The 16,561-nt window shown below is 45.9% G+C and overlaps 1 protein-coding gene across 1 annotated transcript in view; it reads left to right on the forward strand.

The window, feature by feature from the left end:
- The window catches only part of acap3a (ArfGAP with coiled-coil, ankyrin repeat and PH domains 3a), a 54,210-nt gene that overhangs the window by 13,191 nt on the left and 24,458 nt on the right, over positions 1–16,561 (forward strand). Inside the window, exons 2-4 of the mRNA XM_078288111.1 lie at positions 9,641–9,698; positions 12,304–12,423; positions 13,221–13,274. Of these exons, the coding sequence (XP_078144237.1) occupies positions 9,641–9,698; positions 12,304–12,423; positions 13,221–13,274 (232 nt within the window). The remainder of the gene's footprint in view (positions 1–9,640; positions 9,699–12,303; positions 12,424–13,220; positions 13,275–16,561) is intronic.

Genomic DNA, 16,561 nt, shown 5'->3' on the forward strand with positions numbered 1-16,561 from the left:
CAGGTCGCGTCTGTCTCTGTCTGAATACAAGCTAAAATTAGATGATCCAGACGTTTTGCCATTTGTCTGCAGCACACAGCCCTGAGCCAGGACGGTTAAAAATGGTAACAATGTTATTGTCATTATTTAGACATAAAAAAAATCTCCTAAAGCCAGCGGACGGCTTTATAATGTCAAACAGAAGAAAGCAGAGCCGCTTGTCCCACTTTCCTTTTTTAACTTGAAAGAGCCTTTATGATCTAGCGATTATTCTCTAGTGTTATTCACTCTCACTGACGTTGACACAGATGTTTGTTTGCTTCATTCCGAATCAACTTGATGTCTTTGTCACGCAGTAGATTCAACCCTCCACATGTCTTGTGTAGCGGATCTGCTGCTGACTGGCTAGAATTTGAACAGAGCGAGTTTGAAAAAAGAGCGGGGCAGGCCTCCTCAGCTGTTGCTGTTGGTCTGCGCCTTCCCTCCGTGTCTCTCTGACACGTTGCTCCCTGGCTGTGAAGCGACCGGGCGGAGAGGCACACTGCTGCTGACTCTGTCTTTTGGCAGGCTGACCCGGTTCTTGTCTCCCATTTCCTCTGTGCTGCCTGAGCCTGGTGTGTGAGCGGCGTTGGGCCGGGGGGGGGGGGGGGGGGGGGGGGGGGGGGGGGGGGGGCAGCTGCTCGCTCCCCGGGGGTCGGGTCACTCTCGCAGGGTCGCTGCAGGGTCGGGACTCACAGCATGGCAGCCAGTATCTGTGTGTGTGTGTGTGTGTGTGTGTGAAAGAGCAATTAGTACATTAACTTTAGCTGTAGTTCGCTTCGGGCTATGAGTGAGGTGCATTGCTTTTTGAGTAGTTGCATCATCTGAATGTCTTTTCTAATTCCTGAGTTGTTTTTTGTCAAATTAACATTATGGTTTTCACACTGCAGAAAGTTATGTTGAAATGAGCACTATCAATAAGTCATGTTTGAATGAAAAGCTGGATCCGACTGATACTTTATTCTAGGACTTTTCCATCAGCGAGCGATTCCTGGCAGCAGCTTTGCAGGACTCAGGTTCTCATGGCTACAGGAGTCTTGTTTGATTTGAATGTTTCTGTTGAAGAATGTGTCTCTGTTCCTCTCTTCACGTTGAGAAGATGGGATTCATGTGGTCAGATTAAGCGGGAATGTTATCCTGTGCTCAGGGACTGCCTGCCTGGCTGCTTTACTGCTTCACTGTGAACCGTTGGCTGTTGGACAGTGCCAGAACTAATGTGTCTCTCCAAGGGAGGGACTGAAAATATGCACACATGTTGTTCAAGGTCCAGCAAGACGCTAACGGTCTGAGAGCCGTACTGTAGAGCGGGGGGTTTAGTAACAGCAGAGAGAATGCATTGTTATATTTGAAAGGTTTTCTTCCTATGTTTTGACAGAAAACTGTTACATGAAATTTGTGGCTGATGATTTAAAAAGACAGATGATCCTGTCTTACAAGATATATTGCAGGCAAAGGTGCATTATACAGATACATTTCCATTTCAGCTTTATTTCATGTCAGCAACAATTTTGTAAGAGTAGATGCAACTTTTTTCACATGGTGGCTTTATCATTTTCGAATGGAAATCAAAAAAACAAAAACACTTTATTTTTAAAAAAGTGGGTGTTCTAACTGATTCCTGAGGCAGAAGAAGAGGCCTAGTTACAATCTGTTTTGAATAGAAAAGAAAATTGTTATTTTAACTAAGGTTAGACGGGTTGCCAACATATTGGGCCAATATTGGCCTTTTATTAAATATTGGATATTGCCCAGTCATGTCGTCCACTGCCAATATGGTGGAGGTTCCTCCCTGACCGCAGCTATATAAAAAGTCTGTAAAACCTGCAATGAAATTTTATTTTATTTTTTCTAACCTAATGTTTCCCACAGTTTCTGCTACCATTGAAAAGGTGCAGTGGGTCACTCTGCTGATCCACCTGAGACTATTTCATTAGTCTGGGTTTCAGTGGAGAGTTTTAGTGTAGAATACAATTCTGGGGGAAACACTTAAGATTTGTAATTTTCGGCATGGAAATGGTCAGTAAAAAATATCATCTTTCGGCATCTTCGCTCAAAAAATATCGGTATCGCTACTGGCCTTCAAAAACCCAAATCGGTCAAGCCCTTATTTTAACCACTAAAAATCCTAATTTTGTCAAATATTGCTTTTTTTACTTTCAGTGGGTTAGCTCTTGTTTTGTTTTTTTACACCGAATGTGTTTTTAACTTTGCGTTTTAGTGCTCTGGGCTGCTTTCTGAGAAGGAGACCCAGACGTATCAAGCCCTCAGGCAGCTTATTCCCTCCTGATTTATGTGCTGCGGTCTGTGGCGAACGCAGCAGCACCGCGCGGCCCGTGACAATGTTAGAGGGGAGCTGGCAGGGGTGTGGCAGGGAGGGGAGAGGAGGTGCAGAAAGCAGACGGGCAAAAGTTCACCCACAGCAGGCAGACTGGTCATCCGAGGTGGAGCGCTCCGCCCGCTGCCAGACTAGATATCTCCTTCAGTTAAAAAACATAGCAGGGGTGTTGATTTTGGCGAGGGTCTCTCTGCAGGCGGGAGAGGAATATGTATTGTCAGCCAGAAACAAGTCCCCCTCTCTCTCAGCACTCATACTCCTTTCCCTCTTTTCCCTCCCTTTCTTTCTCCCAGTCCAGACAACACTCTGGATGAGAGACGTTCTGCAAAGGCCTGATGACGTGTGTTTATGTGTGTGTGCGTGTGTGTGTGTGTGTGTGTGTGTGTTTAGAGCTCTCTGTCAGACCAACGTGAGCTCAGCTGGTCTCCACATGCAAATAAGCCTCTGAAATCCCATCCCAGCTCGCGCCTTTTGGGAATTCCGTGCGGGGAAGGTGCAGCGGCACATGCGGTGTATGTTTTCGCAAAATTCTAGCTCACGCTTTCAGGTTGGGTAGACTGACTCCTAGAGGAGCGAGATACTGCTCAGGCATCTGCGCTGGGCAGCGTGAGGCCACACAAGGCATGATGGGTACACTTGGCACGACGAGCAGCACTGATGGCACGCCTGTCCCCTTCCTATGAGATTAGCGGACAGACAGAGTGAGGAAAGGATGATAGATGAGCGTCCCACACCGCTTGTATCCAAACCTAATGATGGAACGGTCCAGATGGCTGCAGTACTTCTGCCAGTGCAAACATCAGTTCTGAGAGTTTACAGCTTTATTTTGCTTACGCAGTTTCCTGATACATAATAACAAAGGGTCCTTAGAACGGAGAGACTGTCTGAACCAGTGAAATGCTTGAATGACTGAAATACATTAAAATGCTGGGAAAGTTTTGCTGAAATACGAAGCGTGCATACACATCTATTTCGAAACACCCTGTCCAGTCGAATTTGCAGTTCAGAGGCTTCACATTGCATGTAACAGCACAATTCCAACAACTGCGCTCAATTAGCCCAATAGAGCACATTTCTCCACTGCTGCATTTTTCATTTATGATGCTTTTTTAGTTAACTGGTGAATTAGGATGCCTGAGCTATAAATGTGGTTCTATTTGGTAGTTTTATTACTTTTCATGCAGACATAGTCGTCCTTTCCAGCAGCCACCTTACCCACGGAGCCTGTCCTTGGCCGCAGCCTCGGTCTTTGTCAGTGATTTATGAGGCTTCCCGTTCTCGTGAGAGAGGGTAGACGTACGCCCCTCTGCTAAAAAAGACCCAGTTTTTGGGGTCTGCACACGAGGACAAGCTGGGTCAGGTAGCAGTTAGGCCCGTCACTGTCACTTTAGTCACTGGGAGCCCTCAGGGGAGCGTGGGGTTTGGCATTCATCCTGGCTGTTTTAGATGGCAGAGTGTCGGGCGCATGCTCTCGTATTCAGAGGATGAATGAAGTCAGGCAGATTTTATTTTTGTTTTATTGAATGATGAAAGACTATTTCTTTTTTCAATTTGACAAAAACTCGAATTGTCAGTTCAGTTTTCGCCGTTCATTTCATGGACGCTATACACTCCCAGTCAAAGGTTTGAATTTGAATGTACTATGTTTTTCATTATCTGAAAGCCATTTTTATCTAAAGGCTTATGCTTAAATGCTTGCCATTTGTTTTTTAGACAAATATAAATAGTGAAGTTGATGCCTATGTATAAATTTCTTTCCAAAGCCTTAGGCTAGGCTAAAGGGCGGCTACTTTAAAGAATCTAAAATATAAGATAGTTTTGATTTGTGAAACACTTTTTGGTAACTGCATAATTCCATTTGTGATATTTTATAGTTTTGATGTCTCTATTATTCTAAAAATGTGAAAAATAGTAAAAATAAAGAAAAATGGCTGTGTCCAAACGTTTGACTGGAAGTGTATTTTACTAAATATCCTTACTGATGACCAACAGCAGTAGGTCCATTTCTCTTCTGCTTGCTCAGGACCCACTAACAATAAAAGTGGGTGCTGCACCTCTCCTGAACTCTGCACCAGACAGTGGCTCGCTGTACATGCCTGGGATCAGACACAGAGGGCCCCAGTGTGGAAATAGTGTAGTGGGAGCGTTGGTGGTCCTGTGGATCTCTGTATTCAATCTGCTGAATGAGTGGGTGGGCTGGGAGGGGTGTCTGTCTGCGAGGGTGGATGGCTATCGCCTTGGAAACAGGGTTTGGTGAATGGTTGCCACTCAGCTGTTGGCTACACACAAGTATTTGGCACAGTGGGGAATCAGAGGGGGGATGGGGAAGACTAAAACCCTCCACTTGTAGAAGAGCTGACCGTATTGCTCCATGCCTTTAACATATACTGACGTGGTTGATGTTAGCACCTGGGACATACATTTTAACCCTGTGGTGGATACTGCACATACAGCACATGCATCTTAATCTATCCATCCGCTGACGGCTTAATGCTCAGGCCCTCAGCATGTTGTAATTGAAGCATAAATGAGTAATTATTGCTGCAGCAGACATGTCAGTTCTGTGAAGCCATTAGTGCAGAAGCGTGTGTTGGAGAATGTCTGAGGTTAATGCAGCAACACTCTCAGATAGTCTGGTGCAGTAATGCGAGCGGTGTTTATAGTGGGGCCGGGTCCTTTCAGAACAGAAAGCAGGCCTATTTAAGTATGAGGAACACATCTAAGCTTTCAAGTGGAAATAAAAGCCTGGGCTTATGAAACAATAGTCAGGGTTTTTGAAGGCATTTTGGGACGGGTATTACTGGAGACATTTGAACTCACTCTGCACCCTAAAAGCATTAGGGTCGGGTTACTGCAGATTACGGGGCAGCGTAATTCTTAAGTTATTTGGCTGATGGAAAAATATGTGACATTAAGTGGATGAGTGCAAAACTTTTTTTTGGAGGACAGATAAGGTTAGGAGATTGCAATATGGGCCGTTCATACTCTGGTTACACTCTGGATGGGTAGTAGTCAGTGTGCAGGGAGGTAAGATATTTTCTGAGCGACTAGTCTGCTTTGTGCTCTGAAAATAGGCTGGGTTGGATTTTTGGTAAGTGCTTGGCATTGCATAGCTGGGGGCACCTGCCTGACCCTGCATTAGCCCATGTAGTAATCTGCCCATGGAGGAGGAGGAGGAGGGGGAGGAGGAGGAGAGCTGGGCAGGGCGGGGGCATTAGGAGCCACGCAGCTAAGAATAACCCGAGCGGGGCTGCTGCTGTTCAGCGGAGCCGAAGGGAATATGCTCAGTGATCCCGCCCCCTTCTCCAATCATCCATTCAGCCTTGCAATCCGGCCTCTATTAGGGCACTAAAGCAATCAATATTATAACAAAATGCTGTCATCCCTCCAGACAGGAAGTGGCTATGTCACAATGGGGCCCTCAGACAGACAGGGCCGTCCCGTCTCCAATTCTTCTGTTCCCCCCTTCCTTCACCCCACCCCCCATCCCATATCCGGCCTCCCAAACAGCCCATTCTCTATTGATTAAGCCCTCCTTGCTGGGTGTTAAATGTAACTGAGATTAAAGATATTGAACAGAGTGAGAAAGAGCAAACAGCGGATTGATATCAAACAGTCTGCTGATTACCGAGGATCACTTGAAGCTAGCATCCAGGCTGCTCTACAGCTGTTCTCATTCATATGCTGGCACAGCGATACTGCGCCGCTCATTGCCTGATTCGTTCCCCCAGTGGGCTTCCCTCTGTAGGTTTACTTGGTGCGCCCCAGCTGGCGGAGGGTTTGGGAGCCGCGGCTGTGTTTTAGGGGTCACTACCTGGACCCCGTGTTGGCTCTCTCCTCAGCCTCCCACCTGCTCATTACCCATGCAGGCCACCAGGCCCGTCTGCCCGGGCTCGCCCTCCCAAACACAACCCTCTGGGGCATCTGAGCTCAGCTGCATCCCTCTCAGCCATCCAGTTCATAGCCAGCAGCCGAGCCACGCTGACAAACCAGTGATGGAAATGTGAACATTTTATTCAGGATGATGTCACATACTTTCAGACCATCTAGAGATCATATTTTCCCAAAAGAATTTCACGCATTTCACATTTCACCATGATTATATGCCAGCATGTACATGTACTAAAAATGTTTTCTCACTAAGCGAAATCACTCCTGTCATTGAACCTGGTCTCTCAGAATGCAGTCAAGCTCCATGTGAATCCAGTTAGGATGATAAAGAGAACCAGAGGTGTTCTGTAATTTTGGCCTAGTAAACAGCACCTCAGCCTTTCCCCTGGACGCCCCGTCAGCACGTCAACAGGCCAGAAACCACCAGAGCCTTAGCTTGCTCAGCACAATCCCAGTTTATTATGTTTTTACACTGCTCCTTAACTGCAGTGTTCCATGTCAGATAAATGATGCCAGATTAATCCTGTGAACTAGCTGGTGCATGTAGCTTCAATCTGCCCAAACCAGTTATAAACTTGTGTTGTGAGGTTTACCGTGGTGTTTTTATAAGCCATGAAGAACAAGCATTAATGACTGTATGTATATTTGAGTCATCCCGGCCAATCAGTGATGTGAACCACAAGCAGGTTTACTGCTGTTTTATAACAGGAAGTCTCTTGATGAGCGTTTAATGGTGATAGTTTCATTGATTACTCTCTATGGCAGGATGGTCATCACGTCACAGCAGCCTTGTGGTGAGTCGTCTTATTATCTAGTTAGCTATGCCTCTACTCGTGGTGTGAGTAAGGGTCAACTCACAAGCACATCGGGGACCTCTGCGGCCCATTTAAGGGGATGGTTGCCATGGCTACGGGCCCGGGGCGCTGTGTGCATCCATTATGGGAGGCATGTGCAGTGAGACAGGGCAGTGGGGGTTAGAGCCCGGGGGTTCGACGGGAGCAGCTGTCCCGCGAGCCAACGTCCGTACACCAGGGACACACATCTGGAAGGCTAACAGCTACACGGGCTCGCACCATGCCCAGCCAGGCTGCGTTAGCTTCACTTCTTCAGCAGCGCTGCAGAGGAGAAGCATGGCCAACACCTAGTCCGAGCCCCAGCCTGAACTGTGAGATTGTACATTTGATTGGATGAAAGGTCTCCATCTCCAGTGTGGCTTGCCTTCGATTATTAAAGAAATTATTTGGGTTCTGTATGGGGTTTTGAAGGCTGATACGGATACATCGTTAGACTGAAGTTGCCAATAGCTGATATTTTGTGCCGATATTCAGTATCTTTAAATTTGACCTTTTTCATGTCAAAAACTAAAAGTAAGCATTCAATGTTTCCCAAGAATTTTGTTCTTGCCAGGGTGGAAAAGCCTCTGAAACAGCAGTTAGACATCATGTGACACTGAAACTCTCCATTGAAACCAAGACTAATGAATTGTCTTAGGTGAGTTAGCAGCTCTTTACTGCACTTACTCAATGGTAGGGGAAACTCTGAGATACATTAAGCCTTCTAATGAAGAATTGATTTACAAAAAACATATCTGGACAATTAACGAATACATAAAAAATGCAATGCAAATATAATTTCCTTGCAAGTAGACAACACTGACTGGCCGATATCCGATATTCAATAACAATTATGGTCAAACCATTATATCCTTTTAACTGTAGAAATTATTTCCATCCGTAACAGGTGGGTGGAGCATCAGAAAGCATAAAATGCATTTTCTATGCTTAAGACCTGCACTGTTTGCTAATTTAAATGGGTCACCCCAGAACTGTGTTGGGTAGCTGTAGACACTTGGGAGAATAAAAGAAATATGACATTTCAAGAGCAGTCGGAGTCAGACTGCTGCTGCTGCTGCTGCTGAGAGGCGTGAGCAGAGCAAACCTCCTCAAAAGCGGGACCTCGTTACGCTCTGCGTTATCACATATTAAAAAGGGCTGTTTCAAAAAATGACATCAGCTATGAAAACATTATGAGTCGGCTCGCTGCAAGATTATCCTTGGGTGTGGTTGGCGGAATGGTGTTCAGGAGGAGATCAGTTGAGGTTACCATAACATACACCCATATGTGGAATAGTGTGGTATTGATTATTTAGGTAATGGATGTTTCCATTCTGCATGAGTCTGAGCTTTTGACAGATATTTCCCCTCTGGTGTATTATCCCCCTCTTCTCCATTTAAAAGGTGGTGAGAGTAAAGGCTTGTGGGGGTGGAGAGGTAGGAACAGGAGCGCACGTGCCATCCGTTGTCCCCGGAGCCCGCTGCAGCCCGGCCAAGCAGGCTAATCCACCCAAGGCCGGGCGATGATGGGAGGGAGAGGGAGAGAGAGAGAGGGAGAGATGATAGAGAGATAGGAGAGTTTTATATCCTGCCAGCCACTCATGGCCGATATATGCCACAGATAGTCTCATCACAGCTGCTGTAATTTGCAGCACCATCTCCTCTCTCTCTAATGGAAAGTGTGTGCGAGACGGAACGAGAGAAAGAGACAGGGGTGAGAAAGAGAGAGGGAGCTCTGCTTATATGGGGGAAAGTGTTACAGAGAGTGCTGAGAGGCGGTATATAGATCATATTTACACTCCAGTGAAACCATGAGGTCCCACCGGGAAGCGGGAAGCAGAAAAATGGGAGGATGGGCGGCAGATAGAGATAGCATATCGAGGCGGTGAGGGATGACAAACCTCCTCTGACCACAGATCCGTACATAATCCACCCACTTATTGACATCAAGCCATCAGATGAGTGTTGGGAGAAGCCGCCCTCATAGCTGTAGCCGCTGAGGAGTGCTGTTTTTTAGGGGAGACAGCAGCCAGCGGTGTAAATCACACTTCTCCCTGGGGCGCAGGCTGCAGATGCTGTTGGGTGTGGTGTTGGTGGTGGTATTGGTGGTTTTGGCGGTGTTGGTGCTGGATAGGTGGATCGGGGTTTGGGATAAGGCAGTGAGCCACGCTGCTCTCGCCGCGGGAAGGCCTTGTCTGTCACTTTGTTTTGACTGAGCTGAACTGCTCCCTGGACGGCGTCTCAGTCACTTAACACTCCCTCGGCAGTACACCCAAACCCGTGCTCGTTGCTGCTTCAACATGTCTGGGTTTGGCTCCACGAAACTCCATCTGTCACTCACAGATTTATGGACTGTCCTCGTGCTTTCTAAGGACGTGGGAAATCAGAAGCAGATTGTAGAACTGCTATACTTTCCACTTGCTAAAAAAAAAAAGAAAAAAGACATGTATATTGGTAATGCTTGTCCAGTTGGGGGTCCAGTCAGGACAATGGAGTTTCTATCAACCATGCATAATGTATTACTATCCATGCACTAACAATTTCTCATGCTTCTGTTTTTCAGGGCAAATATTGATGAGGTGGAGACGGAGGTTGTGGAGATTGAGGCAAAGCTAGATAAGGTAAGACAGTTGCACAGATTGCATGTTCTTGTCATTTTCGATGCAATTTCTCTTTCAATCCAATGGTTAAACCTGACCCTATTTTGCCATTTTACACTAACCTATATTAACATATAAGCCACATATGGCTTCCCATAGAGGAGAGCTACAGTTGTGCTGTTTACTGTTGTCTTCAGACTGACAGATTTATATATATATAGAAAGCAGGGTCATGCAGACCAAACACAAGCTGCTTGCTTGTGATGTGTCTGGATCTATTACAACATATCCCATTATTCAGTTGGAGATGTGTCTACTGTACAGCCCAAGTTCTTTAATGAATGGCATTAGAGATCTGTACTGCAGGATAAATCTATGGCAGTTAAAGTGCCACACTCCACTCCAAAGAGATCGGTTTACAAATACAGTAATTAACACAGTAACATTAGCTCTGAGCAATAGGCTTTCCAGACTTAGATTAATCCCAGGCCTATACGGTAGTAGCACTGGATCAAAAGTGACTAGAATGGAGGTTTTTTCTGAAGACTCTTATACCGAAAATCTAGTATGGCTAATGTAGTTGTGCTCCACATGCTGTTACTATATCTTGTTGATACAGACTCATATTTCTACTTGACACAACTTGCCCATTAATACTCTGCTGCTCACTCCCAACATTACTCCACAGTGCCTGTTCCCCCAGTTCTAACTTCACACTGAAGGCAGTCAGCACTCTGCATAACGAACAGCGTAATCTCTCACTCAGTGTTGCTGAACATTTCAACTCAGGTTTGCTGAAATGTGACGTGGCAGCAGGGCAAGACGGGACTTACCGACAACATTAGAATGCATTACGCTGGCTTTCAAAGCATCCAGTTACCCCATAATGAGGCAGCCAGATGCTTCGCCTGTAATGCTCATGTCACAAGTCCATCTGTTCCTTTTGACATTGAATTACAGTACGTGTCAGTGAGAGCCAGGATTAGTCACTCGGTCTGTTCTCCAGTACAGTGCGGTCCGTCTTCCAATGAGCAATGACCATGATCTAGTCAAACCATTCAGATGTGTCCCATTACCTTCATGATACATGGCCTCTCATGTCCATCCGTTTTGCTTCACTTTGGAGACAGGACAACTCACAAGACACAATAATTAGAGATATGTTGCAAAGATACCTCAGTGACTTCAATAATCTTTGTAGCAATAGCATCTAGATTTGACCGTATCTGCAGGTCTGGGATTGATTTGGGCTTGTTTTCTGTACTCTGCATGAGGGATTCTAATCCAATTGCAGAAAATTTGATTATGTAAGGGGAAAACAATCAGAACAAGGAACTTACTGAGTCAATGATGCATGCCGTGTACTTCCCTCTGTGCTCTGATCTAGATACCAAAGCTCCATGCACCAAACATCACTTGATCACCAGTGTTAATCTTTAAGGAAATCATAATTCTTTATCACTGAGTTGTAAAGTTGTTTAAGGGGCTTAGGAGTGTCTACATACAGTACCGTTTTTTTTTTTAACTCACCAGTAGCTTTCACTTGGCATTGTGCTGTTTGGACACACACAGTTGGACATTACAGCACAGCACAGTGTACAGTAGCATAGCCCCAACTGTCCAACCCCTAATCCTCTATCTTCCCGCCTTTTCTCCATGTGGACGAACAGGTGGGATTCCCCTCTCAACGCCCAGCATTGCCAATGCTTTCCCAGCTCGTTCCCAGCTCGTTCCCAGCTCCTTCTGGGGATTAGACTGAAGGACAGAGCAGCTCGGTCTCAAGTCTGGTTAGCAGCTGGGAGGAAATGGGACTTTGCAGGAGAAGAGGGTATTGAAAAACAGAAAGCCTGGCTATAGAACACAGAGAGGGAAGAAGAAGAAGAAATACAGTTTCCTCTCATGAAAGCAGAAGCAAAACAATGGCTATTGGTGAAACAGGCTTTATGGCACATATCACAAATGTGGCTGACAGAAGCTAACCTTCATGACAAGCCCCAGGGAAAATGTGTATTGTAATATGAGCACTGCAGCATATTATAAAGAAAAACTGGTGTGGTAGAGATATAAGTCCGACACAGAACATTCACGCTGAATTACCAGTGTCTGTTTCCAATTCCCCAGTCCTGGATGACATGAAGCCCCTATAGCATTTGCCTGTGTGTTGTCGGGTCGCGCGCTAACACATGGACCCCACCTGAGAATGCATCCACTACTGTACTTTAACCACAGGTGATCACTGAAGCCTCAGAAAGCAAACATGCGACTGTGCGTCACGCGTCCTCGTCCATGTGCGGTAACGTTTAGCATGTGCTGAAAGCGGAAAATGCGGAGGTTTGCTCTCTCCTCTCTGGAAATAGAAGTTTGAGGGTTGCGGTTGAGCATATGATGTAGAATCGAACAAGTCGCTGTCCTCAAGCGGGGATTTGTACCTCGGAGAAAGTCACATGGAGCGCCTCGCTGCTGAGGTTTCTGTCTCACCCTGCTCCGTCCTGTATGATGTGAGAATATAAACTCAGTCACATTGATTTGATTTTATGTGTTGAAACCATACTAACATATTGTACCTTCATTTATCCCCTCCAACTCTCTCTCTCTCTCTCTCTCTCTCTCTCTCCCTCCTCCCCAGCTGGTGAAGCTATGCAGTGGGATGATTGAAGCGGGGAAGGCGTATGTCAGCGCCAACAAGCTCTTTGTCAATGGGATCCGGGATCTGTCCCAGCAGTGCAAGAAGGATGAGATGATCTCGGTGAGGCTCTGATGGGTCGGGAATGCGTCCAATTCATTTGATCTAACCTCTGTTTGATACGTTATAGCTTTATTGTGGTCTTGCAGTTATTTGTTATGTGTTTCTTTGTCATTTAGTGGATGGGATTGATAGTAACATGCAGAATAACTCTTGATTTATCTCCTGGGAGGGGAGGGGTACTTTCCTGATCTCTGACTGTTAGCCTCAGAGTTGTGTGTGTGTGTGTGTGTTTGTGAGTAAACCTGATTACTAATGGATTAGTAAGTGAGGATCGGATCAGGCCTGGAAACTTGCTCTTGGCGAGGCTCGCAGCACCAGCGTCTCCACAGTCTTTTCTCCAAAGCTGGCCGGCAGAACTAGACTCGTTGCCGCTGACATTAAGTACTATTAAAAGCCTTCTTGGCTTCAACCATATGACTAATTCTGAGTTTCTTATTAAAGTCTTGTTCACATTTGTAGTTTCCACTGTAAAAAAAAAAAAAAAACTGAATCAGACCTGCAATTATAGTTCCCGTTTCCCGGACAAGAGTTAAGGGAAAAGCCCTCTTGAGTATGAATCTACACCTCAGTGACATTAACCAGCTTTAACTTAATTTTAGCGTTTTGGATGTTTACATTTGCTCCCTTAATAAGATAAAGTCAGTATTTGGTACATTCGTGACAGCTTTTACTTACTTTATTTATTTTTAGGTGCAATTACAGCAGCAGTTACAAGATTTCTTTATCTACGGTATTACCTAGTTAAAGAACGCTGTAATACAACACGCTGAATCTATTGTGTGTTATTTTCTTTGCAGGAGTGCCTGGAAAAGTGCGGGGAAAGCCTCCAGGAAATCGTCAACTACCACATGGTAAGTCAGCCTGTTCCCCAGACTGTCCCCATATGCTCCACATGGAGTAAGCCACGTCTATAGAGACCAGCGCAATGATATCATCCCATCTTGAAATGCTAACATGGACTGGCATTTAGGCCTCACGAGGGTCCCGTATCCCCCGTTAGTACAATACCGAGGGTCAAGCCGGCCTGTGTTTTAAATTGCTCCACACGGTGCGCTTCTTTCACACATCATTAAGTCTGTCTTTGTCTGTCACTGTACTCCCGGGTGTGTGGGCTCACGATGCAGCGATCAGCACCTGTCAGTCAGAGTTGTATCACATCTCAGACGATACCACCGGAGGCCAGAGGGCAAGCTGGTTTAATGTCACATGAATCCATCATATATATGTTAACATATTTTCCTCACATTCAGCAACATGACAAACAGCTACAGTAAAGGCCAGTTGGGGAATTTTCTGTTTTCAAAAATGGATAGTATAGCTTTTTTTCCCCAAGCATTCATGATAGCCGTCGCACCAGCTGATCAAATTCCAGAGAGCCACAACCCTGCATAACAGCAAGCAATATTTTCATTGCTGCCTCCTTTTGGTATTGGGGCTGTCAGCATGCAGATCCATCCCCTGACATTAAACAGAGCTTGTGTGCTTTACTGCTGAGTCGTTTCCTCCTCCCCTTTCTTCGAGGCTCCCGGCCCCCTGCCCCGCTCCTGCCCCTCCGAGCTCCTTTGAAGTCCATTAGCTTGAACCCGTTGCGTGTTTGATGATGCTTTAAAGAGCGGAGCGTGCGCGGATCGCATTCCTTTTTGAAGCCGCAACAAAGATGTGTCGTCGCAAATCACTCCCTCCCTCCCACCTCCCGATCCAATCTATTGGTAGAGAGGAAGGTCAGCATTACAAATGGAAGGTTAATGGCCCGGGTCACTCAGGCAAGCGTGGATTAGCTTGAGTCGTAGGACAGTAATGGCCTCGTGTGACCCTGACGTGTCACGGAGGGTGTGCTACATAAGTGTGTGTGAGTGCATTTGCGTGACTGTGACCGTCCTGATTGCATGCGTGTGTCTGCTCCTGTACAGTAGTTGGATAAATGTGTGTGTGTGATGATAGACCGACCTGAGTGGGTTTTCTGGACAATGGAGTGATGAGTAAATGTGCCACAGGTCATCATCACAGCAGCTGAAAGGAAGACCTCGTCACGCTCTAGTACTCCAGTGCCAAAAGGCAGATTGAAGGCCCGGCAACAGGCAGGCAGGGCAACAGAAGGGGAGGGATGTACATTACAAGGCCCGCAAGGCAGTAGGAACCCTCCTCATCGCTCCTTCCTCACAGGTCTGTTAGTATCCGAAGTAACAAGACGTTTGACATCCAGCCAAGTGGCTTTTGCCAAATTGCTGCACTGCATCACTGAGTTTGTTGACGGCAACAGAGAAGCAGTCCGGGTCATAAATATAATGTAATGAAAACATTCATCAACATAATGTATTTCACTCTTCAATCATATACTACCTTAAGAAGAGTTGCTGAAATGCACTCACTCATAGCGCTCACTTAATTTCAGTATAATTTAATTCTCTAGAAACTGTAGAATGAAGTCTATGTAGCCCTTGTAATTATAGGTTTCACCCCCAACATTATTATCTTTACACCCACAGTGTACAATTCAATACTAAATCAACAATATCAAAAATCTTCCCTAATGGGCCCATGGGACAAAAAGTTATGAAATGGGTGTCTGTGGTCTGATGTATGTGTCTTATTTAGAGGCCCTTGACATGAAAATGTTGAGAACCCCTGATCTTTAGTGCACCTAAAGTTTTTCATATGGGTGCTTTGCTCTTGGCCCTTCTACGATATAGTTATAAAGTTTTAGAGTGATTTGCCTCTTTGCCTCTCTGTCTCCACTGCCAGCCAAAGCGGGCATTTAGCTCTGACCCCCCGGCCATCTGCCTGCCTGTCTGTCAGTCAATCTGTCAGTGAGTCTGTCTGAGTGACTGATTCTGTGTTGCTCTGACTCACTGGCACTGTCACTATGCCACACTTTAGAGACTGTAAGAGAGCGCGGTTTGGCCCGGGACCAGCTGGCCTGTCCACTGTAAGCTCAGCTGGGTTTTCAGCCTCCCGCTCCCCGTCCCCCCTCCCGCCAGTCCGTTAGAGCCAAGAGCCTGACTGGACATTAACACGATTGGCTCTCAGACGTTTTCTTTGTTACTTTGATGTGGAAGCAGAGCAGAACAGGGGGGGCGGCAGGAGTAGTGTGTGATACTGAAGCGATTAGAGGCATTCCCCTGAGATTAAAGACTTCAGAGAAATGGTAATAATATTAGCAGTGATGTGACCTTAATGCCGATCACAGTGAGGATAGCCTCGTGATCCGCCGATATTAAAGGGTTTGACTGTAGTTTTATTAACCGAAGCAGTTAACATTTACTGGTGACATCTTTTACGTCTTGGTTTTTTAATCAAGAAAGACAACATGCTCAGTTAACTGTGTAGCCCTCCTGTAGCTGAGGGACTCCAGCAGTGCTCTGATGAATAAGAAATGATGATGGTTATATCTGCAACTTGTGATGGACGTCCCACTGTGTGCGTGTTTTGCAGTGCAGCTGCCACTGTGCCAACCCTATGCAGGAGACACTCCAGAATATTAAACGCCCCCGTACAAGTGGGACCGCCGAGTGCCAACTGCCCTTGTCACCGCCATACCTCGATGCCTTCACAGCCCACACCTACGTACACAAACAACACACACGTTTAAGCGTTTACATGGTGGTTCGCTCAGGCAAGCAAACAGCACGGCTCCAAGAAAAGTCGAAAAGAAAAGAGTCCTGGCCCTTGCTTCCCTCCATTTCCTGATAGCTTGGTTCTCTTGCCAGTCCAATACCACACAACAGAACAAACAGGCTCTGTTTGCATGAATGTCAAATGCACGCCAAGTGTAGCTCCTTTTACTTACGCTCGGAGACTGGGTGTCTTTTCAGTTCCAAGGATTTCACAATAGAATTTGCTTTCTTTTAGATGGGCAGAAACACCAACAGAATCAGGCCAACATTTTAACAGTCTCTGCTTAATTCAAGCATGAAACTCCATATGAATACTCAATAAATTATTGACATGCGTTTGACTCTCTGAACATCCATTAGAAATGAGGGGAGACTGAGGCAAAGACGCAAAGAGAGAGTTACATCTGAGTTGCCAAGTCTCAATGCATTAAAACAGTTTCTGAATAGCATTTGCATACAATCCCAGGATTTTCAGTAGAGGATGATGGGAATATGGGGAGAAAACATGTACGGATGGAAGAATT

This window comes from Centroberyx gerrardi, chromosome 14, assembly GCF_048128805.1.
Source record: "Centroberyx gerrardi isolate f3 chromosome 14, fCenGer3.hap1.cur.20231027, whole genome shotgun sequence".
Lineage (NCBI taxonomy): Eukaryota > Metazoa > Chordata > Actinopteri > Beryciformes > Berycidae > Centroberyx > Centroberyx gerrardi.